A 25,719-nucleotide genomic window follows, 5' to 3' on the forward strand; every position below is an offset into this window, starting at 1 on the left:
TATCTATCCTCGCAGCCCAATTATTATTATTTGTTGTAGGGGGCCTGATTAATTATATTTGCAGACTTATTGGTGCCTGTGTTGCATGCAAGATACGATTTGGCCAGTTGACAGCATGCCTGCTCACTCGTGCAGGTTTATGCTTAACATCATTGTATGTATCTGCTTTGTTAAATGTTTAACCCAGTGTTTCCCGACCTTTTTTGAGCTGCGGTACACTTTTTGCATTGAAAAAATCTCAAGGCACACCACCATCTGAAAATCTTCAAACTTAAAACTATATGTCACCTATATTAACAATATAACATTGTTTTAATCAAAGGAATAAAATAAACCTTCAAAAGTATTCAGAAATCTAAATTTTGACACTGACCAAATGTCGCCAAAAGTTGATGTCTATCGCATAATAGTTTGATTTCAATCTTGTCACGGTTCGATTTCGATCTCTGATATGAAGATTTCCCTCTAAATATTACAATGTATGAATTGTTATTTCCTGCAGCACACCTGACCATCGCTCACGGCACACCAGTATGCTGCGGCACAATGGTTGGGAAACACTGTTTTAACCACAAAGATGACAATGACTTGTTTTTTTTTTATACAACGGTCACATTATTCCTCATTATGCGTTCCAGTCAGTAGTCTTTAACTTACATTGATTTTTAATGGGAAATGCAAGTAGAAATAGATGGTAAAAGGTTGGAAACATTAATTTGTATTTCAACATTGAACACTGAAAATGGCATAGTTATTATTGTATATATAGACAATTTCAACATATAACACAGCTATCTACAGTATAAACATATATTACATTACATATTTCCAAGAATTTGTATGATATTAGTACCATAACCATAGTCTATAGAATGGAACTACTGGTTTAGAAAAGTTTTATGTATATACTAATACATTTATAAAAGAAGATGAAGTTTGGGCTGTAGAAAATGAATGCAATATCATTTTGTATTTATATATAATATACAGTGCTTGTACTTTGACTTTGGCGGGCAATTTAAACAAATTTGAAAAATCACAAACTATCTTTATGGTTGTTTACTACCAACCTGAGTTATTTACGCCATTGATTAACCGTTGTGCGCCGTAATAGACTTTGGCTACAGAGACAAAAGCAAAATTCCATTCTATCAAAAGGTTGTCTTACACATTTCTCTCCACAAAAACTTAATTACATTTTGCTACTATGTGTACAATTTTCAGTAGGAGTTCATCTAGCAATTCTATCAGATGTTTTTTTCTTGGTGGAAGGGTTTCCTTACTCACGTGGGGTGAGAAGCATGGGCTGTCCTACTGTGACCTGTATAAAGTGCCTTGATAAAATCGCTATGAAACTCTGCCTAATAAGTCATATGCCCTAAGGAAAAGGTGATGAATGGTACCTGGGAAGCTAGTCCCATTAAAGGTGCACTATAATCATCCTGATTCAGTAAAACTAGGCAGATATGGTGTTGATTGAAGGACCCTCCTTAACAAATTTCTGTTTCTTCTTAGTGCAATACACGTATAGAGCCGTAAGAGGAACACAGCCGACTGAGGACACCAACAGTAATGCAATGAAGAATTGACCAAAAATAGGATAGTCTGTCGCCACTGACTTTCCCTGCAACAATAGAAAGAAAAAAACAACAATAACATACAGTTAGTAGTCAGTATCCATTGTGATGCGTTATTTGAATGCAGTGGTAAAGTGAAATAATAGATCACTCAAGACGCTTCCCATGCAATAGTCATCCACTTGCACCCAGCAATAAACTAGAGTAATACCATGACATACGAGTGCCCCGACGTACGAGCAATTTGGGATACGAGTAAAATTTCGAGCAAATATTTACCTTGAGATACGAGACAAATTTTGATATACGAGCATACAGGCAGGTGTGCCCAACGCAAGAGACTGCTTTTGAGAAAAACATGGGCACTGTCTTTCCCGTCGCAAGTCCCTTGTGTAAATGTCTCAACAACCACTGAGCGGAGCGTTGCATTTTTCCAGTGTCCCCCCCCCCCCCCCCCCCCCCCCGTTAGTCAGTGCAGAATGGCGGAGCTTGCTCGCCAATACGAGAGGAGTACTACTTCCCGGGCAAGTTGGCAAGTGGTCGTGCGTTAGACTATTGTGAGAACATTTGAGTGCGTCATTTTCAGAATATTTTGAAGGGAAGACAAAAGCAAACAAACCTTGATAGGTTCCTTTTAAAAACTGCAGCTGAAATTCAGGGTAGAGGCGGGGCAAATAGAGCCAACCCGGGAGAAGTAAGGTATACAAATTTAAAACAAAATTTTAATTAAGTTTAGTGTAAGGTTAGATTAAACTTATTTTGAGTGTCTGTATCGTAATCCAAGTTCTTTTAAATTTGTTTATTTTATGTTACGAGCGCGTTGCCGTGCAAAAAGTCTCTCTCTCTCCCGTGGAGAACATGCAAACTCCGAAAAGGTGGACCGACCTGGATTTGAACCCAGGACCCCAGAACTGTGAAGCCGACGCGCTAACCACTCATCCGCCAGGCCGCCCTATATATTATGTTAGTAAATGTTTATTTTCGCAAATCTTTGTTGACAGAAATTAAGCATTATAGACATTTTTATAGCATTGGAAAAAAACAAACAAATGTTTGTGTCATGTTTGTACGCTTACAGAAACCATGTTAAAACAATAAAAATGTTCTAAAAAAAGCTTCAGGTAGCCAATACCCCAACGCTAAAAAAGCCTCATATTCTAGAGTTGGAGTTTGCTGACCCCGGATCTACACTGACAGCTGCAAACCAAAGTAAATTTGTTTAATTTCCCCGTAAAATAAGGTGAATAAAAATGTATAAGAAATAAAAAGCAAGTTAAAGTAAAAAAGTTTACCAGGTTTCGGTCCCATGCTTGGTAGGTGAGTGTACCTCCTCTAATATAGTTGACAATGTAGAAGATGAAGAGGCATATTAGGAGGAGGGGACTTATTATCCCCCACGTAATTTTAAAATACCAGTTTGGACGGTGACCAATCATGTCTTCAATGTCTTTTTCAAACCTACAATGGGTAGAGGTGCTATTAATGTAATGTTGTTATGAATAAAATGCATAGTGCGTAGAAATCCATTTTAACATACAGACCTTTTAATTCCATAAATATAACTGACACTTATAATCTCAATGAGGACAACAAAAAGCAGGGAGAAAGATGCTCCAAATTCATTGAACATGGTAAACCAGTAATTTCCAGAGGGGGTGGTAAAGCCCAGGCCTAACAGTAGCAAGATTACACACACTATCCCTGGAAGAAGAAAAAAAGAAAGAAAGAAAAACACACGGGTAATGCATTGAGAGTAAGGACTGTTCACAGATTACCAGTAAATCTTTGATAGATGCTGCAGACCACCAGAAAAAGTTTGAACCCTTTCAGGGACAGTGAGCTACAGTGGAAATCTATTGAAATATTATTATCTTAACTCATTAGTATCTTAATGAACGGAGTTAAAGTCACTGAGAATGTGTTGTGGTATAGTGAGTAAAGGAGGAAAATTGAGATTGAAAGCCTCAGGAGGCTAGAAGTGATCATTTGATCATTTCCAGCAACACCCTTAAAAATGGATTGGTCGGTCTTCTGTTGCCAAAGAGTTCACAAGATTTTTTTTACAAAACAACAAAAAATAAATAAATACATTTCCAGAGAAAAATACATATATATTCAGTTGTGGTCAAAAGTTTACATACACTTGTGAAGAACATAATGTCATGGCTCTCTTGAGTTTCCAGTTATTTCTACAACTCTGATTTTTCTCTGATAGAGTGATTGGAAGAGATACTTCTTTGTCACAAAAAACATTCATGAAGTTTGGTTCTTTTATGACTTTATTATGGGTTAACAGAAAAAGTGATCAAATCTGCTGGGTCAAAAATATACATACAGCAACATGAATTAGCAATTTTGGTGACTTAGAAAGTTGTGTCAGTGAAATGAGCTTCATAGCATGGCCTCTTAACTTCTTGTGAGTGATTATGAGTGACTAAAGCTGGTGACTTCTCTGAGGCCATTTAAATAGGGCTCATTGGATGCAAATGCCCACACACGCTCCAATGGGAAAGTCAAAGGAGCTCAGCATGGATCTGAAAAAGTGAATCATTGACTTGAACAAGTCAGGAAAGTCACTTGGAGCCATTTAAAAGTAGCTGCAGGTCTCAAGGGCAACAGTGCAAACACTTGCTTGTAAGTATAAAGTGCATTGCACTGTTTTGTCACTGCCACGATCAGGAAGAAAACGCAAGCTATCACCTGCTGCTGAGAGAAAATTGGTCAGGAGCCTGAAGATTCAACCGAGAATCACCAAAAAGCAGATCTGCCAAGAATTAGAAGCTGCTGGAACACAGGTGTCAGTGTCTACAGTCAAGCGTGTTTTGCATCTCCATGGACTGAGAGGCTGCCGTGCAAGAAGGAGGCCCTTGCTCCAAAAGCGGCACCTTAAGGCTCGACTGAAGTTTGCTGCCGATCACATGGACAAAGATAAGACCTTCTGGAGGGAAGTTCTGTGGTCAGACGAAACAAAAATCGAGCTGTTTGGCCACAATGCCCAGCAATATGTTTGGAGGAGAGTGGGGCTGTTTGTTGCCAATGGAACTGGTGCTTTACAGAGAGTAAATGGGATAATGAAGAAGGAGGATTACCTTCAAATTCTTCGTGATAACCTAAAGTCATCAGCCCGAAGATTGGGTCTTGGGCGCAGTTGGGTGTTCCAACAGGACAATGACCCCAAACACACATCAAAAGTGGTAATGGAATGGCTAAATCAGGCTAGAATTAAGGTTTTCGAATGGCCTTCCCAAAGTCCTGACTTAAACCCCATTGAGAACTGGTGGACAATGCTGAAGAAACAAGTCCATGTCAGAAAGCCATCAAATTTAACTGAACTGCACCAATTCTGTCAAGAGGAGTGGTCAAAGATTCAACCAGAAGCTTGCCAGAGGCTTGTGGATGGCTACCAAAAGCGCCTAATTGAAGTGAAAATGGCCAAGGGACATATTACCAAATATTAGCGTTGCTGTATGTATATTTTTGACCCAGCAGATTTGATCACTTTTTTCTGTTCATCCATAATAAAGTCATAAAAGAACCAAACTTCATGAATGTTTTTGTGACAAAGAAGTATTTGTTCCAATCACTCTATCAGAGAAAAATCAGAGTTGTAGAAATAACTGGAAACTTAAGAGAGCCATGACATTATGTTCTTCACAAGTGTATGTAAACTTTTGACCACAACTGTATGTACACAAATGAGTTATTTATCCCCCAAAAATAGATAAATAACAATAGAAAACAGTGTATCAAAGAAAATCTTACCGTTTAACACCTCACTGCTAACATTAGCAAATATCTTAAAGTCTCGCAGAGGGGTGGTGATGGCAGTCAAGTTGCCCAGCATGCTACCCAATCCCAGGAGCAGGAGCATAAAGAAGTAAAGCACTGACCATAATTGAGGCAAGGGCATATTTTGAATGGCTTCACTGTACACAATGAAAGCAAGCCCAACACCTTCCACCGCCTGAAAATGATGAGAAAAGAAAACAGAGTTATCGATATCAGTTTATAACACCTAACCTACCTTTTTTACATTTCTAATTTGTAAAAAATGTGTATTCAGATTTTTCAAGAAAGAAGCAGTAAAGGGCAACTACTGCCGCACATCTATCAACCTAAGTTGTGCCTAACTACCATATATGGAAAATGTAATTGAACCCCTTGCTAAATTATTAACTGTCTGATCAAATTCATAAATGTCACTGAACAAACCCCAGCCTCAATAAAAAAAAATAGCTATATAGAACCTGTTTGGCGAATCAAATTTTCCAGATGTTTTAGTAGTGCAGCTATAAATGCTACCAAACAAATAAATTCAACAACAGATAAGAATGAAATTAAGTAACATCCATAAGAAAGGAAGGGTCTTAACAAACATTTCTATTGTAAATCACAAGATAAAAGATATACAGTAATCCCTTGAATATCGCGATTAATGTAGAGCGGACATGGCCGCGATAAACGAAAAACCGCAAAGTAGGATCACCCCCATTATTACTACCACAACATGTTTTCGTGCCTAAACAGAAATACAAGTACACAAGTACAATGATCAAAATTGTACATGTATTAAATATTATAAATTAAATACTTTAAGTACTGTACTCTCAGCGAAAATAGTTTGTCTCTGCTTTATATAAATCCACAAAAAAACAGGTTAATGGAGCCCCCTATTAGCGAGGTCCAACTTTGCGGTCGGGATGAAACAGTTTGTGAAGGCTTTGTGATGCAGGTAAACATACTTATTTCAGTCGTGGGATTCCTCAAGGGTCTATTTTGGGACTTCTCTTATTGAAGATTCATTGGTTACTTTACCTCAGTTCATGGGCGGATCTAGGGGCTGGCTACTTTTCTGCGCTGGTCTGAATACAAAGTGAACAACTGGAATTCCCCTGAGTGGCAGAGTGCGCAGGAAAGCAGCCTCTAGCCTGCTTGTGATGTGAGTTACTAGCACCACAAGAGACCATGTTCATTTTGAGTAAGACCTGACATTAGAAACAATGAGCGCAGAACAAGGAGGGGGGAATAAAGAGAGATACCTCTTCTCTCCCCGCTCCCACTTAGCCCAAGAGACCCAAATTTACTTAACAGCCAAACTTAAAAAGAGTATTGATAATCACTCCTGGGAAAAAAGATGAACTGGATGGATGGATGGATGATGGCGAGACTGGTCATTGGAATAAAAATGAAGTGTGGCCCCGTTCAGTGAAAACACCCCGTGTGACGCCACACACTAGTCAGAAAGTGTCTGTAGCGTACTGAGGGAGGAACACTTTTGATGGCAAATTGTGTAAAAATTACTAGACAGATTGAGACTAAAGCTTGCTATGATTTTTCAGGTAATTAGAGAGTACGTTTTTTATCGAAAAATGGAAGGTGCTATTTTGGTCAGAACAGGCCTATAAATCAAGGCTAAAAACAATTTTGTTTAGTGCAACATACTTCTAACTATATTATCTGCTGTACATCGACAGCATTACTTTTTAAAATACACAATCTAGGAATTGTAATCATTTTTCTTGTGCTTTTATTATTTTTTCCTATTTTAATTGACTGTTTTTTTTTCTTTTTTCTGGCGGCTCAGTGGGCGAGTGCTTTGCGCGTCGACCTCATAGTTCTAGGGTTGAGGGTTCGGTCCCAGGTCAACCTCACTGTGTGGATTATTCATGTTCTCCCCAGGCTTGTGTGGATTTTCTTCGGGTACTCTGGTTTCCTCCCACATCTCAAAAACATACAAGGGAGGATAGTTGAAGACTCTAAATTGTCCCTAGGTATGAGTGTGAGCATGAATGGTTGTCAGTCTCCTTGTGCCCTGGTATTGGCTGGTTACCAATTCAGGGTGTCCCCTGCTTCTCTCCATAGTTAGCTGGTATAGGCTCCAGCACACCCTGCGACCCTGGTGAGGATAAGCGGTTTTGAAAAATATTTTTTTTGTATTGCTGCTTATCGTTTGATGTAAAGTACTTTGAATTAGAATCATTTAGAATTATAAAGCCCTTACCACTACAAAGGAACTGGGTTACATTCACCAACAATTCACAAGAACACAATTGTTACCACCAGCCAATGTTTTAAGAGGATTGTGCCATTCATAATCCATACAACCATTTGCTGTATGGCTTATTCTAAATGTGTCAAACTCAAGGCCAGGGGCCAGATGTCATGTGGATCGACTTTATTATTATTTCTCGCAAAAAAAAAGTCCCAGATTAAATGGTTTCAATATTCATAACTATCATGGGGAGTGAATGAGTTAAAGGCTACCAGAAACAAAATAAATATTTTTTTATTTCTTGTTTATTATCTGTTTTCCCTGGTCGGTTCGGACATTCCTGTGTGGAGTTTGCATGTTCTCCACAGGCTTGCGTGGGTTACCTCTGGGTACTCTGGTTTCCTTCTACATTCCAAAGACATGGATCATAAGCTGGTTGGACACTCTAAATTTCCTCCAAGGTGTGAGTGTGAGTGTGAATGGTTGTCTTTCTCCTTGTGCCTTGCGATTGACAGGCTACCAATTCAGGGTGTCCCCTGCTTGGTGCCCATAGTTAGCTGGGATAAGCTCCATTACCTCCAGCAATATGGATAATGAATGACTTAACCTTTTTTTTTGCATTAAAAAAATGGATTACTAACAGAAGGAATGATGGACTTGGATGTGATCAATTGCCCACAATTACTTTCCTTAATGTATTTAGTGTATTTGAATGAATAGACAAAGAAGAACATGCTTGCACAGCGGTGGAGAAAAAAATAGCAACTGATTAGCTCAAGAAGAGTAGAAGGATGAAGTACATACTGTGTCTAGTTCCCTCGTTAAATCACAGTCTTCCAGTATATTGCCAACTTCAGCAAACTGCTCTGGGTATGTTGCATTGAGTTTCTGAACCCATTCAAACACATTGTCCAAGTTGATAGTATCCTCTGCGAGATTAAAGGTATTCAGCAGCAATATGCGTGTCCTGGACCAGGAGAGAGTAGCACAGTTCTTTCTTTCAACATAGAGTTGACAAGTACTGAGCTTTAACACTGAGTGGCACTGGCTCAGATTTTGGCTATGATTAGCAAAATGTATTTTCATGTACGTACCAACATGATTTGATTTTTTAAGTCAGTCTTATTCGTTTGAAGCATAAAACTCATCCACAAAAGTGAGCAAAACTCACCTCATCAGGCAGTTCTCATAGTTAACAGTTGCTTTAAAGCCGTATATAGAAAAGGTGACGATGGAAGCAAAGATGGATGTTCCACTGTTGATGATGGAGACAATGATGGCCTGATGCTCAAAATTGTTGTTGTACTGATTGTAGCTGGAAAATGCTATCAGCGATCCAAATCCCAAACCCAGAGAATAAAAAATCTGAGTGGCAGCATTTATCCAGGCAGTGGGATTTGCAAGTTCTTCCATCTAAAAGCATACGCACAAATGGATAAACACATTGAGATGCAAGTGATGTACAGTGGTACCTCGACATACGAGTGGCCCGACATACGAGCAATTCGAGATATGAGTAAAATTTCGGGCAAATATTTATTTTGAGATACGAGACAAATTTTGATATACGAGCAGACAGCGGACGCCAGATGCTGCTCATAAGAACATCATGGGCACTGTCTCTCTCCCCGCAACTCCCTCATGTAATGTCTCTGGTCATGACTCCCTCTTTGTAATGTCTCTGCGAGCACTGGGCGGAGCGTTGCATTTTTTCTGTTTTTTTCCCGTTAGTCAGTGCGAATGGCGTATATACTACTTCTCGTTGGCAAGTGGTCGTGCGTTAGCCTATTGTGGGGACATTTGTGTGCATCATTTTGGGAATATTTTGAAGGGAATACAAACTCAAACAACCCTCGATATTGACTGAAAGTCAGTGTGGAGGCGGGGCAAAAAGAGCCAACCCGGTAGAAGAAAGGTATCAAAATGTCAAACAAAATTAGAATTAAGCTTAGTGTTAGGTTCGATTAAACTTATTTTTGAGTGTGTCTGCATCGTAATCCAAGTTCATTTGAATTTGTTTATGTTATGTTCGAGCGTGTTGCCATGCAAAAAGCCCTCTCTCTGTCCGTCTCTCTCCCCCCTTTGAAATCCATCTAATTTTAGTACTATTAAACACTTTTTAGTAATATTAAACCACTAGTTATGTGTTACTTTGTTAATAGATGGGGAATTAGAACAAATAAAAAAAAATCCAATCCAATATCCTGTTTTTGGTGTTTTTACAGAGGGTTGGAACGAATTAATTTGTTTTTAGTTAATTTCAATGGGAAACGTTCGTTTGAGTTACGAGAAAATCGACACACGAGCTCAGTCCCGGAACGAATTAAGCTTATATCTCGAGGTACCACTGTATACTGAAAAAATAAGATTCTTTGGATCTTTGGATTCTATAGGGTACATTGCTTCCACATAATACTTTTAATAATATTTTTAGGAATTTTTAAAAATAATATATTTATTGAGACTACCAGTCCACATTTCTTCTATTTACTTGCATTACCTTAAAATGATTCATCCATTCATCTTCCATACCACTTATCCTCACAAGGGTTGTGGGGGGTCCTGGAGCCAAACCCAGCCAAGCACATGCAGCAGCCAGGGGAGACCCCGAATTGTTTGCCAGCCAATCGCAGGGGACAATGAAAAGGACAACCATTCATGCTCACAATTACACCCCCACCGAGTGGGAATCAAACCCAGACTGCCCGGACCAAAGTGAGGTGGAATAACCATTGCACCATCGGGTGCCTACCTTAAAATCACGTTATCAAATCATATTCCCTCAATGTTCATTTGATGAGTCCGTTAACAACGTCCATTCATTTATTTCATTCATTTATTTTCTGAACTGCTTTATCCTCACTAGGGTCACGGGGGGTGATGGAGCCTATCCCAACTGACTTTGGGCCAGAGGCTGGGGACACCCTGAATCGGTGGCCAGCCGATCGCAGGGCACGAGGAAACGGACAACCACTCACTCTCACACTCATACCTACATGTCCAACAAGTCTGCCATGCATGATTTTTGAACGTGTGAGCAAACCCACGCGGAGAACATGGAAATTCCACACAGATGGACTCACCTGGATTGGAACCCAGGACCCAAGAGCTGTGAGGCCAACGTGCTAACCACTCAAACCTCCGGTCCGCTCGTCAACAACGTTAAAAAAATAATTACGTGACATCTTTTAACAAAGGCCACCTCCTGGAATAAAGGTTCACTTGCCTAACTTCGGTGCAGGCAGGCGTGTGCTCAATTCCCGCTGGTGGTAATATGATTGTGAGTGCGGATGGTCATTTGTCTCTCTGTGTTCCCTATGGCTGACTGGCAACCAGTCTAGGGTGTAGTCGGCCTTTCGTCCGAAGTCAGCTGGGATAGGCTCCAGCAACCCCCGCAAACCTTTCGTGGATGCGTGGTATGGCATATGAATGAATGAATATTTTAACAACAAGAGGTACTTTTCCCCCTTCAAGGCATTTTGACTTTATATCCTCATTTATCTACTGATTAGACAAGGTCACCATTTGGGATGTCCCGTTGCTGATTTTTTGACTTCCAATCCAATTTTTTTCAAGGTATGTTTTGCCGATATCCATACCATACCAAATCCGATAATTGAAAAACAGCCCTATCGGGCGTCGAGACGTATGAACGACTTATAAATGTCTTTTTTCACTCTGACTGACAACAGCTTGTTATGTTTTGAGGCTATAGTTATCCAATAAAAAACAGTTAATAACATTAACAGGTGCTTATTTTGTCTGTTGTCCATATTTTATGAATACTTAAAAATATGATATTTGTTCTTTGTTTCTTTCATTCATTTTCTGTACCGCTTATCCTCACAAAAGTCACGGGGGGTGCTTGAGCTATCCCAGCTGACTTCAGCTGACCCTGAATTGGTGGCCAGCCAATCGCAGGGCACAAGGAGATGGATGACCATTCATGCTCACACTCATACCTAGGGGCAATTTAGAGTGCTCAACCAGCCTACCCTGCATGTTTTTGGGCTGTGGGAGGAATCCGGAGTACCCGGAGAAAACCCACGCAAGCATGCAAACTCCACACAGTGAAGACCAACCTGGGATCGAACCCACAACAACAGAATTGTGAAGCAGACGCGCTAACAACTCACCCGCCAGGCAGCCAGATCTTGGTTTCTGATCAATTGAAAAAACTGCGCCCCAAAATCCTATACTCCATTGCAATTTATATATATTTCTTCCCTTCATTGTGCATTCTTTGGGAAGTGCGACTTTTGCCCAGGTGCGACTTATCGTACGAAATATACTGTACTAATCTTGTTTTTAAGCAAAACAAATATTAATCTTGTTGTATTTTTGTATTTAAAATTAGTAAGTCTAAAGACCATCAAGTCCCCAATTTTCTGTGTGTTCCCCACAAAAACATGCAGATCGGGAGACTAGTTTAATATTGTATTGTTGTAAAAATGACTTATATATTCTAAATCCTTACCTTGGGGGTGAACAAGTATGTTATACCATTGATGGCACCAGGAAGAGTTAAACCCCTAATTAGGTAGATAACCAGGACCACATAGGGAAACGTAGCAGTGAAGTAGACCACCTGCAGACATAGCCAAACATATTGCTCTGCTTTCATCCCGTCAATCATTTTAAGGATAAATGCAGCATTTACAGTACTGCGACACAATGGATGAACGTATATGAAAAAAGTTAAAACACAAGAGAAAGACGAAGAGGAAAAATGTATCTATTCATGTTAACAGTTGTTATCATACTGAGAGTCATTTTTGTTCATTCAATCATCATCTCAACCACTCATCCTCACAAGGGTCACTGGGTAATTTATTTTTTCTTATTACAACGCTCAGCTTTACCTTTCCAGATGACTTCACTCCATGGATAATGAAGAGATAGGTAATCACCCAGGCCAGCAGGAAACACAAAGCCTGGCTTGTTTGAATGCCTCCATTCTCTTCAATAGAAGACGCAATGTCCAGTGTTTCTCTAAAAAAGAAGTACTGGGTTGGAGAAGCCTTTTGGCACTCCTCAACAGGCCCTGTCAGGTTAGAATTGACAGGGCAATTTGACCAGGGCAGGACCGACTGTGAAGACAAAGCAGAGAAAGGTTCTTGTCAAGGTACATAATATAACCTCTGAAAATCCTCTAGACTGTTATCATATTTGGAACGGTAAGATTTAGTAGCTCACTTGAAATGAATTAAAGAGGTACCAGAAACTCCAGCCATTGATAACGTTGTAGTACAAGCAGATATAAATGGATGCCACAACACTAGCGAGACCTGAAAGGAGAGATTTTAAATTATTTTTTGTTCTTATTTTATAGATGCTTAAAGGCCTATTCACACATAAGGGAGGAGTTTTGTGACCAATTTGGGGAAAAAGCAAAAGTAAATTTGTGTGGAGGGACCTCGTATCGAAATAGAAACTTGTTCCAGTTCAGAGCGACAAAATGAGAGTGGACAATAGCAGGGGTGCTGGCGTAGTCATATTCAGCTGTTTTGGCAAACTTATATACACATGTCATGGCAGGGAAAGCCTTGATGAATGCACTTTCTTGAAGTTTCATGAGCATTGGGGCACCCAGAAAATGGCTTCTACAACTTTGCCAACTTAACTACCGTATTTTCTCGCATATAAGCTAAAATAAATGATGACTGAATCAAGGGTACGGCTTATATGCGCACAAGACTTGCTATACTCTTTTCACCAGTAGATGTCGGCAAAGTAACATTTGGTTATTTTCTGTTTTGCAGTAAGAAAATGTGACATACTAGAGTGTTTGATCTATTAGTGTGACATACTAGTGTTTGATTTATTAACGATTGAATGTTGAGAATGCACAACGAGTTTGGATTGAATGTGTGTATCGGTGTTCGATTGTTGATCCTTGGATCCACATGGCAAGTGTGGGGCATGTTAAAGAAGATCGGTATTCGATTATTGATGTCTTAGCAAATAGCTTGAGGCACGGGAGGTGTGTTGAATCATTACAGTAAAAGTTGGATTGAAGTAACAACAACATCTCACTGTTCTGATTATTTCCCCCTGTGTGTCAAGATCGAATGCAGGGTGTAACATTTTGGAGGCACCGCTGGGATTGCTGTTCAGATGTCCAGTGTCCAAGATCTGCTCACTGAATTCTGAGCCAGCTAAATCCCCCCAAACACTACAAACCAGGCAGATGGCAGTGAGAGAAGGTGTTGCTGTTTAAGAAGAACTGGAAGTTGGCGGTTGAGTACTTGTCATCTGAGGCCAATAAGAGATCATCAGAGGGACAGTAAAGACGTGCCAGTTCAGAGTTCACTCCTGTACAGTCAACAGAGCTCCTAGATCGTCAACAAAATGGAACAGTTACTCGAAGAGGTGGTAGGAACATTGAACAACCTGACGGAAAATAACCTACTGGAAATATGTGATTTTCTTAACATATTAAGAAGTGTTAAACGGAAATAGCGTCTATCATTAGTGGCTCACATTGTAAAGTACCTAGAAAGAGAAGAACTAGAGGAAGTAGAGGATGAAGGCATGTCTGAATTGTTGAAACTGAAAGAGAAAATATCAGATATGAAGCATGAAGTCAAAAGAGATGATAACGGAAAGCAAGGGTCAAGATTGGAAGAGACTCCAATAACTTTGCCCCAGCTACCAGATGCTGCAGACCCTCAAGGGGGTGTGTCTCCCCAGCCCCAGCCAAGCTCATACTGGCGCAAGGACTTCAAAATTGCCGGCCAAATAGGTGAACCAGGCCAGAGGGACAAGCTGACATTCTCCAGCCTTGTTCATCAAATTGAAAATGGACTGAATAGGGGTTACCGAGATGTGGAAATTATTGATGCAGTTATCAGAGCTATCTCCCCCAGTTTGCAGCTACGTAATTATTTGGAATGGAAACCTAACCTCACTCTTCCCACACTCAAACGCATCCTACGCGCTCATTTTCAGGAAAGGAGTGCTACCGACCTCTATGGGCAGTTAGCTTCAGAAGTGCAGCAGATCAAAGAGACTCCTCAAAGTTTCTTAATGCGAGTGTTGGGTCTTAGGCAGAAGGTACTGTTTGCATCTCGAGAATCAGAATCAGGAATCCAGTACAACCCAAGTTTAGTCCAGCGTATGTGCTTGCACACGATACTCACTGGTCTCCAGAGTGACAGTGTTAAAGTAGATATGCAGCCTCTCTTGCTGAACTGTAAGACTTCAGATGAGCTTTTGCTAGAGCGGTTAAATGTAGCCTGTGCTAATGAAACAGTAAGGAGAAATAAAAAGACGTTTAGTACCCCACAGGCAGCGACACATATTAGCAAGGTGCACTTAGAAGAACTACGACCTACCAATTGCCCTGGAGAAGAAAAACCAAAAGTGTCCCGTGAGGTACGAGCGGCGTTGACTGAACTTAAGGCAAGTGTTGCTTCTCTTAAAGATCTCAGTGCAGAGATAGCTCAGATCAGAGAGACACTACAGCAGGCTATGTTTCAGCCTCAGTCCTACCTCCCACCTTCAGTTAGAAGACCAGTTAGGGAGCCCCAGCCACCTTTTGCAAAACAAAATTACTACAGCAAGCCCCCAGCACCCCCCTGGAACACTAGCCGCCCTGCTTATGTCCCAAGAAGGTGTTTTGCTTGTCAGCAGGGAGGGCGAGATGTGAAGTGCACACATTGTTATCGGTGTGGGAGTGGAGAACATTTCCAAGCTAGATGTAAAATCCGAGGAGGCAGACCACTAAAAGAAGAGACTATAGCAGAGCTAACTCAGGAAAGGGAAGGTGTGGTTCGTGTGCTTTGTGGCACACCCAGTCCACTGGCCATCGTCAATCCTCCCAGCATGAAACAGCAGCAGGTGGGAACTCAGAAACACCTGATGGTGGAACCTGCCGATTCAAAGGCAAAGATCAGACGACTTAGACAAGAGCTAGAAGAGAGGAATGAACAACCGCTGGACAACAGACACCAGCAGGAAAACATGGAGGAAGAAATAAAGAGGCTCCAGCAGGAGAATTTGAAGCTGCTCGTAGACGCCCGTGCAGCCCGCGCCTATCGCGATGAACTGGATGCGCTGAGAGAACGCGCAATCAAAGCTGACAAGCTGGAGTTATACAAGGCCAAAGTGGAGAAAGGGAGACAAGGGATGGAGGAGGCGTACACCATTGCCACCGTGAGTGTACGAAAAGCTGCAGAACGAGGTAAAAAGCACTATGACACCAAAGTGAGGAGCTCCGTGCTACAACCAGGAGAGCGCATCCTGATAAAAAACCTGACACCAGAAGGAGGAAAAATTGACAAGAGTATGGAGAGAAATAAACAGCAGCCGGTATCTCATCTTCAAGAGACAGACCAAGACAGTGGTTACGAAGATGACTTTCACTACGAGCCCCTCCAGGTGCTAAATGAGAGAAATGCCCAAGGGATGGAGTCTAAGCACAGGCCACTGCCAGCGAATCAGAGACTCGAAGTGAAGGGCCCTGCTTCGGGACCAGTACAAGCAGAAGATGACTATCAGCTGGAGGACCTGCCTGGTGAGGGAACAAATCTGGCTGTTGAAGATCCTCGTGATGATCATTTATCAGAGACCTCTCCGCCAACCGCTGTGAATGAACCTGAGGCGTTGACTTATGAACGGCCAAGAAGGGAGAGACATCCACCACGACGAACGACCTATGATCAGCTTGGTGTCCCCTCCTGTTATAGTACTCAGTCACCACATCAGCTGCTACCTGCTTACCCGGCACCAGGAGTGGTTCCTTGGTTAGTACACCTGCAGCCAAATTACAGTCAACCACCCTTTATGTATGGACTCCAACAGGCTTGAGCCTACAAGGGTGACATGTATTATGCGAACATGGACTGTTACGGACTGTGATTACAGTTTCCATCCAGTGAACGTGGACCGTACGAGTTGTGGATTATATTTGAACTGTGGCCCTTGCCGCCTGGAGTTTTCATGAGTATCAGCTTACAGAAGAGGATGTGAAATGACAAGTTCGCTAGACTGTTCAGCATTACAACCAACAAGGGGAAGATATTTGGAATATACTGATGTCGGGACGACATTTGTTTTTCTGGGGGAGAGTGTGACATACTAGAGTGTTTGATCTATTAGTGTGACATACTAGTGTTTGATTTATTAATGATTGAATGTTGAGAATGCACAACGAGTTTGGATTGAATGTGTGTATCGGTGTTCGATTGTTGATCCTTGGGTCCACATGGCAAGTGTGGGGCATGTTAAAGAAGATCGGTATTCGATTATTGATGTCTTAGCAAATAGCTTGAGGCACGGGAGGTGTGTTGAATCATTACAGTAAAAGTTGGATTGAAGTAACAACAACATCTCACTGTTCTGATTATTTCCCCCTGTGTGTCAAGATCGAATGCAGGGTGTAACAAAAACAACCATTGCTGGATGAATTAATTCCTTATGATCTCATCTCATCTCATTTTCTGAACCACTTTATCCTCACTAGGGTTGCGGGGGGTGCATGAGCCTATCCCATCTGACTCTGGGCCACAGGCGGGTGAACACCCTGAATCGGTGGCCAGCCGATCGCAGTGCACAAGGAGACGGACAACCATGCACTCTCACACCCATACCTAGGGGCAATTTAGTGTCCAATCAGCCTACCATGCATGTTTTTGGAATGTGGGAGGAAACCAGAGTACCCGGCGGAAACCCACGCAGGCCCACGGAGAACATGGAAACTCCTCACAGATGGACATGACCTGGATTGGAACCCAGGACCCCAGAGCTGTGAGGCCGATGCGCTAACCACTCGCACCACCGGGCCGCCATTCCTTATGATATTGACCCTAATAATGTGCTTTTGATTCATACAATATCTCAGAAATACCCCGTGCGATGATTTTTCTTAAGATGTTCCCTTCAAAGTAACGTATTTGTACTCCCTATTAAAACCATCAATATGGAGGTGAAAATTGTGAATCAGGGGGTAAAATTAAACAATATTAAGGCAATTTTAAGGGTGCGCCTAATATGCGAGTAAATACGATAAATAATATTTTCCTTTTTTGTGTGGAGCTGTAGTTCACAAACAACATTAGCCTACCCACATTCTTGCTGAAACAAGTAAGACCCTTTTCATGGCTGTTATAATCTCCCCTTCCTCCTTAAAATAAGGAAAGTTGTCGCTTTCTTGTTCAACAATAAAGAAATAAACACAATGATTACTTAGCATTGATAGCAGATTAAAGTTATTTAGACTTGGAGCTTTTAATAGTGAATCGGAATAAACAAACTAAAATAAAAAAATTATAATATTTTTTTTCAGAATTTGTATCATATTTAGATGATAGATACGCTTTAAAAAATAAATCATTTATTTTCTGAACCCGTTTATTCTCATTAGGGTCAGTGCTCAGCACCGGCTCACCCCAAGGCTGTGTGCTGAGTCCACTACTCTACACACACACGAATGCAGAACCACGCACCATGAGAACATCATTGTGCAATTTGCGGACGTAACAACAGTGGTGGGGATGATCACTGAGGAGAATGAGATGGCCAGCAGAGATGAGGACTTCCGATGCAACAAGGCTGCTCCGTCGCCCCTGTATATTAACAGCGAATGTGTGGAGCAAGTGGAGACTTTCAAATTCCTACGCATCCACATTTCTGCTGATCTCACTTGGGCGGCAAACACCACAGCACTCGTCAAGAAGGCGCAGCAGAGGCTACATTTCCTGAGAGTACTAAGGAAGGAGAAACTGAATACCAACCTGCTGGTTCACTTCTACCGGTCTGCCATTGAGAGAATGCTGACCTACGCTGTGTCAGTGTGGCACTCAAGCTGCACAGAAGCCAACAGGAAAAGACTGCAAAGGGTGATCAACACAGCCCAAAAGATCATCACCTAACTACCCTGTCCAGCATCTACGAATCCCAGAGCCTTAGAAGGGCAGAGAGCATTATAAAAAACAATATGCATCCCGGCTTCCACCACTTCAACCTGCAACCCTCTGGAAGGTGCTACAGAGACATAACAGCCTAGACAAACAGACTCAAGGACAGTTTCCCAGAGTTGTCACCATACTCAACGTGAGTTCTGCACCTAGGACCTAATCAAGACTTATTAATATTACTTATACTACTATTTATTATGTTGACCACTTATTTATCTAATACTATTTAGTGATTAGGTATTTATCATTACTATATACTGATTATCTATGTGTTTGTTTGTCTGTTGCTGCATCCATAGACACAGCGAGTGGTGCACGCTCAACAACTTGGCGCTGAACGTCTCCAAAACCATGAAACTCATCCTGGACTTCAGACAGAACAAGGCTGCTACACTCTGCAGACCTCACTTGCATCCATAGACACAGCGAGTGGTGCACTCTCAACAACTTGGCACTTAACGTCTCCAAAACCATGAAACTCATCCTGGACTTCAGACAGAACAAGCCTGCTACGCTCTGCAGACCTCACTTGCACTACTTATTTATTTATTTATTATTTATTAATTATTTATTTGTCCGTTTGTTGTTGTTATTTTTGCACTACATGGTGAAAGGTTTAAATCTCATTATACTTGTATAATGACAATAAAAGCATTAAATTCAATTAAATTCAATCCTGCATGAGTAAGTAGTACTGCAATAACTTGGCCTAATGAATGGACTAATGAATCATTCCTACCAGAAAGCCATAAACCATTTGATTTGAGTTTAAGCAAAATATTTTAGAGAATACTTACCCACTCCTCCCAAATAAGGGTTAACAGCTGACCAGGCTCCAATGCTTCCTAAACGCATTTTTTGACCAATGGCAAGCTCCATGTAGAATAAGGGTACACCTTCAATAATCAACATCAGTAGATATGGTATCAAGAAACTCCCTGTTGAGGAAAGTACAATTAAAACAGTGTATAGTTGATTCTTCATATGAAGAAAACGTACTTTGCTGTAATGTTCAACGTGTATTTAACTGGGTTTACATCACTGTATTATCTACCACAATCAGCCTTTCAATAAACAGAAACCTCAGAGTTTTATCTTGGGAACTTTGTGATAATTAACAATCAACTCTTAATAACATCATGTGACTACAATGTGATCACCATCATACCAACAGTGAAATTTAGTGACACGTGTTTGGTGCATAAATTTGACATGACACTGCAGAAGAAAATTAGTCATGAATAATGCACATCACAGTTTTGGTCTCAAAGGAACACCAGAGGTTGGTCCGTTGTGTTGATTTTATTTGTTTTTTATAAACCTTGTGTCCTGATATTAATTAAAAAAGGCATTGTGTGACATTATAAATATTGATTGATTTTAATGGAACCATCAACTAAGCGTGACCATTTCCACAAAACCAAATGCAAAGACACTGTGTGGCATTTAGTGATGAAAGAAATATTCATTCATTTTTTTTGTAACTCTTATCGTCACCAGAGTGGCGATGGTACTGGAGCCTATCCAAAGCAACTGTGGAAACTAGGCGGGCGACACCCCGAATTGGTGGTCAGCTTATCGCAGTTAGACAAAATAACTATTTGCGACCAAAAAATTGGAAAAAACAGGTTATTGCGAGCTTTAGTCCAAGTCCTCTTTGTCAGATTCGAGAGGCATTGGATCATCGATGGAATCTTCAGGGGATGCTGTAGGTGAAACAGCAGGATCTGGGAGACAACAGTTGGAACCTTCACGAGGTGTCTCCCGAGAGGCCGCCCGTCCCGGCCTGTGAATCCAACAAAACCATCCAGAGCTGCCACCCAGGAACGTGGCACCCTACATTTTTCCTCCAGCCGGATATATTCGCACTTCCCCACACCTCCGGCTACCCCCTGGATGAACTAATACGCGTTCCAGTGGCAGCTCTAGCGCTGCTGAGGGTAATCCTCAGGCGCCTGAGGTGACACAACAACAACAGGATCTTCTTACTGCGAGGTGTTCGGCGCCCAAGGAATATAGCGACCGTCATTTCGTTTCTTGTACAAATATGCTTTTGTACAAGGACATGACACTGTCAAGACGATTACCAAATTCAATGGCTTGTTGCAAACTGCATGCCATATGAACATCACCTGTAGATGTCTTAAAGGAAGACCACGTTCTTCATCCTCATTCGCATTGTTGTCCCCTGCCTCTTCTTCCTCATTTCCCAGTGGCATCATTTCGACAATGTCCTCATCAGTTGGGGGAGGGGGGGTCCTGGGTGGCTTTCGAGCAGTATGTTGAAGTCCTCTCGTCATGCCAGGTTCAGGGCCTTAGCTACGGCCAAAATCCCTTCTAATGATGGTTCCATTTTTTTTCCTAGTGGTTACCACTCGCGCGGTGTCCTTGGAAAATCATATTGTTGCAGTCTTCCGAATTTTCGCTTCTTCTTTCTTAGAATACCACATGGTAGATTCATTTATGCCGCAATGGCGTGCCACATCTTTAGCATAACTAGGACACACACGTTAGCATGCATAATTAGTGCATCTTTGTATGGAACTACTATGTTGGCCATCTGACATTCATCACTCCCAAGCTGTTCACAAAGCTGTTTTTCTTCGCTGTTATATTGTGTTCGATCCATTTTTGAAACGTTCACACCCGCATTCTGTTGTCATTTCCTGAGCCTCGTTGACCCCTCTGCTTAGCATGGAAATCCACTGCAATTTCATAAATCTGGTGCTTTGCCATTGGCCAAAGAATCGAAATAAACTCATGTTTACAATTTTCGTCTCACATGATCATTTAAGGGCGGCCTGGTGTATAAGTGGTTAGCGTGTCGGCCTCACAGTGGGAGTCATGGGTTCAAATCCAGGTTGGTCCACCTGTGTGGAGTTTGCATGTTAGCCCCAGGCTGGGTTTCCTCCCATATTCCAAAGACATGCATGGTAGGCTGATTTGACACTCTAAATTGCCCCTATGAATGTGAGCTCATTGTCTCCTTGTGCCCTGCATTGGTTGACCACCAATTCAGGGTGTCCCTCGCCTTGTGCCCAAAGGCAGCTGGGACAGGCTCCAGCATCAGCAACCCCCCCCCCCCCACCCCCCAACCCTAGTGAGGAGACAGTGGTTCAGAAAATGAAATGAAAAAAAACATTTAAACATGATAAAATATGATAATGAGTAATGTGTTGCTATGTTTTGAATCAAGTTTGACAGATAGCACATCCCAAAATTGCTATTGATGTTAACTGTCAAACTAAACACAAAAACAAATTGAGTTACACATACGTATTTCATATATATATACTAAATACAACACATACTTGTATCTTCTTAGTTCCAGAAAAAATGCTGTCTTAAATCTAATTGTAATGGTAAATCTATTGTAAGAAATGACCAAAATGACCATTGACCTACAATAGGATAATTTACATAGAATATAAGAATGTTCATGTGAAATAAATTCCTCCTCCTCAGTGAAAAACTATTGATACATATGAATAAATTGTAAGTGAAATATACGGAAATAAAATAATAAACATAAGAAGTGTATTGCTGTGCACACACAAGTCATGTATCTTATGGTCCTATTTTCTTTAATATAACTTCCGAATTAAAATGGCCTTTGCGCTGAAACAAAAATGAAAATTGTAAGGTCCAGGTCTTCAATGTTTTTTTAACATTACCGCAATGTACAGTATGATAGTTTTTAGTTTAAACTCTCATTATTGAATTCATTTTCCTGTCCAATTCAATGCTGTTCTTGTTGTGTTTGTGTATCACTTTAACTGTTATGTCATTAACTCTTATCATCCGCCTCTACTGTAAGGTGCTTTAACAAGTGAGTCACTGCATGCCGTATAGAGCAACATTTCCAATGTTACTCTGTGGTTCTACCCTATAGTTTATGACATGCTATTGAGGTTTACGGCTTACTTAAACTTTGTGTTAACTCACATTCTGATAAAGATTTGTTTAGACATTTTACAACCCTCCGACCTGGCATTGGTGGCCTGTCTCATTATTCTGTTTATCGGACCTAACCCTTTAAAAAGCACTCATTGGCTGCCTGTCTGATCCATTTTCACAGGGGGAAGGTGCCCAGTTTAATTGAAGTCCAACGGCAGGCGGTCAAAAGACAGTGCAAATAAAAGTAATTTTGAGAACCAATGTATGTCTGTTTAATTCATTTACATTCATTTAGTTTTTATTAACATTTTCAGAATTTAGTATTTTGCATTCTCACCATAAATGGAAGCCGATTGTTATTTTTCTTCATATCTTCAGAAATAAATCAAAATTTACAAGTTTCTATAATCAAGATGTTTTAACTGAAGTGTCCAATGTATTTATTAATTCATTCATTTTCCATGCCACTTATCCCCACAAGGGTCTTGAACAAAGAAAGTGTATTTTCACCTGATTTTGTTTTGGTCAGAAGATATTTTGAATTATATACATGAACTTCATGAGTGCCAATAATGGCAGTCTTATTTTTTTCTTATACATATTATAATCTATATTATTATTATTATTATTATTATTATCATCTCATCTCATTGTCTGAACCACTTTATCCTCATTAGGGTCGTGGGTGGTGCCGGAGGAGAACATGCAAACTCCACGCAGGTGAACGTGACCTGGATTTGAACCCAGGACCGCAGAGCTGTGAGGCGGACACACTAACCACTCGCTCCACCGGGCCACCGCCCTCATCATGAGCATGTGTCACAATTATTATACGTATATCACAAAGAAAATTGCATGGTATTATGTCAGACACAACAGTTAAGTGTAACTAAAATTGTACCCGTTTTATTTCTACATTGCATTTATTCATTCATTTTCTGAACCACTTTATCCTCATTAGGGTTGTGAGGGGTGCTGGAGCCTATCCCAGCTGACTCCGGGCCAGAGGCCGGGGACATCCTGAATCGGTGGCCAGCCGATCACAGGGCACAAGGAGACGGACAACCATTCACACTCACACTCAGACCTAAGGGTGTCCAATTAGCCTACCATGCATGTTTTTGGAATGTGGGAGGGCGACGCGCTAACCACTCGCCCCACCTGGCCGCCCCTATTATTATTGTTATTATTATTAAATATTCTAATATTACTATTTTCATTTTTTTATTATAAAAAAAATACTACGCCTCATAAAAATCTTCATGTACCAAAATGTGATTTTGTTTTTGTGAAAGTGTTTTAATTTTTTTTTCTTTAAATTTCCAAAAATATCTGATGGCACTGGACATGCAATTAATTTTGTTTGGGGTAATAATAATAAATGATGAATGCATGATCCAGTTAAAATTGATTGTGCGTCTAGACTCTAGAGCAGTCAATGGCACTAAAAGACTGGAATTCACAGGTAGTTCTCCCAGTTTATATAAAAGGAACGTTTATTTCTCTGCAGGCAATTACTAAAAAAAGGAAACTTCTCCTTCAAGTCTTCAAAATAAAAGATGCTTGTTTCTGTAGCCTTGTCATTAAAATAAGGCAAATTCCATTCAAATAATCCATAAATTCTGACTAAAAATGAAAGATTCAGGACACTGATGCACTTTTTTTCATTTGTCAACAAAAACCAGGTAAAGACACTTCGTTTCCGCAACACAAAACAAACCAAAAAGTAAACACATGAATAAAAGACAATGGTAAATAATTGATCATTGATAATTAATTATTATAATTATTAGGATTAATTAAGGGCGGCTGAGTGGTTAGGGGGTCAGCCTCACAGTGGGAGACCTGGGTTCAAATCCAGGTAGGTCCACCTGTGTGGAGTTTGCATGTTCTGCGTGGGGTTTCTCCGGGTGCTCTGGTTTCCTCCCACATTCCAACGACATGCACGGTAGGCTGATTGCCCCTAGGTATGAGTGTGAGCGTGAATGGTTGTTTGTCTCCTTGTTCCCTGCGATTGGCTAACCACCAGTTCAGGGTGTCCCCCGCCTCTGGCCCGAAGTCAGCTGGGATAGGCTCCAGCACCCCCCGCAACCCTAGTGAAGATAAAGCGGTTCAGAAAATGAGATGAGATTATTAATGAATTATTCTTAATAATTAATTAATAATAATAATAATAATAATAATAATAATAATAATAAATTAAGTATGTAACATATTGGTAATATTTATGCTCTTTTGCATGCATGACCCAAATAGCCAGTGACTCTTTAAAGAGTTAAATGTCAACTTTTGAACAGCTGTCCATTGTACTAGTGAGCACTGTACCTAAAACATTCATCTTCGTCTTAGATTTTAAGGTGAGGAAATTGTCAAAGATGGGGTCGCCAGCCGCCCAGGTCTTACCTCCACCGTGCATCTGGCACAGGTAGGGGAACCGCCACACGTTCCCTAGTCCGACAGCATAAGAAACACATGCCAAAACGAACTGTAAGGGACTGTCCCAGTTTGGTCGAGAATCCTTTTCCATATTTTCCCCAACAATGTGAACGTCTTCTCTCAAGTGGCTCGTCGACAGTTTGTGCGAGGGGTTCGATTGCCTTCAGCCTTTTAATAGCTCCGTCATTGGAACTTCTTCCGAGGCGGCGGGCGGAGCCTCAAACTAGTCGTTTATCCCACTTATTACTTTTACTTGATTTTTCTCGTGTTAGTAGGCCGATGGGGATTCAGTCAGAACCTAGTTACCATTCTCAAAACAGGGGACAGGTGCGACGTTAAATGAACAAAAAAGCCGATGGCTAAACCGCTCAAGACCAGCAGAGGGAGCCACAACAGCATCTGGGGAGTTGTGTTTTTATTCTACATCCAAGTCCTTCAGTTATGTAACTCTAATTTATCTAACGTAAATAGAAAGCTGCAAATGAAAACGTACTGTTTAAAATCAGGGGCAGTTAGAATTTTGTTACATCTGCTTCTTACCACTTCAGTTTTCCCCATATCGCCGTATATACCAAGGGTCGGGAACCCTTTTGACGAAGAGAGCCATAAACTATTGATATTTTCAAACATTATTCTTTGAGAGCCATACAAATAAAAATACATGAAAATGTGTGCATTTATTAATCATTTCACCACTTTGAAAGTTAAAAAAAAGTCTGAATTCTTCTGGGAACATTTTTTCACTGTTGCTAATCAATGAGTATCAATGAGAGTATGCATGCAGAAGAGTCTAATGAAGAAAAATTATAATTAAAAAGGCGCTAGAGATAGTGTCAGCGCCACAGTGCCAGCTGGAGGCTCCCATTGGTGCGTTCGGGACTTAGGTCTCTCACCAGCG

At 40.9% G+C, this 25,719-nt stretch overlaps 1 protein-coding gene across 1 annotated transcript; it reads right to left on the bottom strand.

Annotated features, from left to right (window-relative positions):
• Window positions 1–644: 644 nt before the first annotated feature.
• On the bottom strand, window positions 645–25,146 carry slc6a20 (solute carrier family 6 member 20). The gene is made up of 11 exons (XM_077598963.1): window positions 24,789–25,146; window positions 19,286–19,426; window positions 12,766–12,857; window positions 12,432–12,659; window positions 12,047–12,157; window positions 8,741–8,982; window positions 8,374–8,536; window positions 5,340–5,541; window positions 3,119–3,278; window positions 2,870–3,035; window positions 645–1,624 (listed from the first exon to the last, which is right to left on the bottom strand). The coding sequence occupies exons 1-11, from the start codon at window positions 24,910–24,912 to the stop codon at window positions 1,457–1,459; spliced, it is 1,797 nt and encodes a 598-aa protein (XP_077455089.1). The 5' UTR covers window positions 24,913–25,146; the 3' UTR covers window positions 645–1,456.
• Between the last annotated feature and the right edge of the window lie 573 nt (window positions 25,147–25,719).

Source organism: Stigmatopora argus, chromosome 4 (genome assembly GCF_051989625.1).
Source record: "Stigmatopora argus isolate UIUO_Sarg chromosome 4, RoL_Sarg_1.0, whole genome shotgun sequence".
Classification (NCBI taxonomy): Eukaryota; Metazoa; Chordata; class Actinopteri; order Syngnathiformes; family Syngnathidae; genus Stigmatopora; species Stigmatopora argus.

Excerpts from the sequence above, each read along its gene's own strand:
- slc6a20 (XM_077598963.1), bottom strand. The coding sequence starts at position 24,912 with ATGGAAAAGGATTCTCGACCAAACTGGGACAGTCCCTTACAGTTCGTT. Across the intron at positions 8,983-12,046 it reads CATACTTGTTCACCCCCAAG|ATGGAAGAACTTGCAAATCC; the intron begins GTAAGGATTTAG and ends GTATGCTTTTAG. Across the intron at positions 8,537-8,740 it reads TATGAGAACTGCCTGATGAG|GACACGCATATTGCTGCTGA; the intron begins GTGAGTTTTGCT and ends CTCCTGGTCCAG.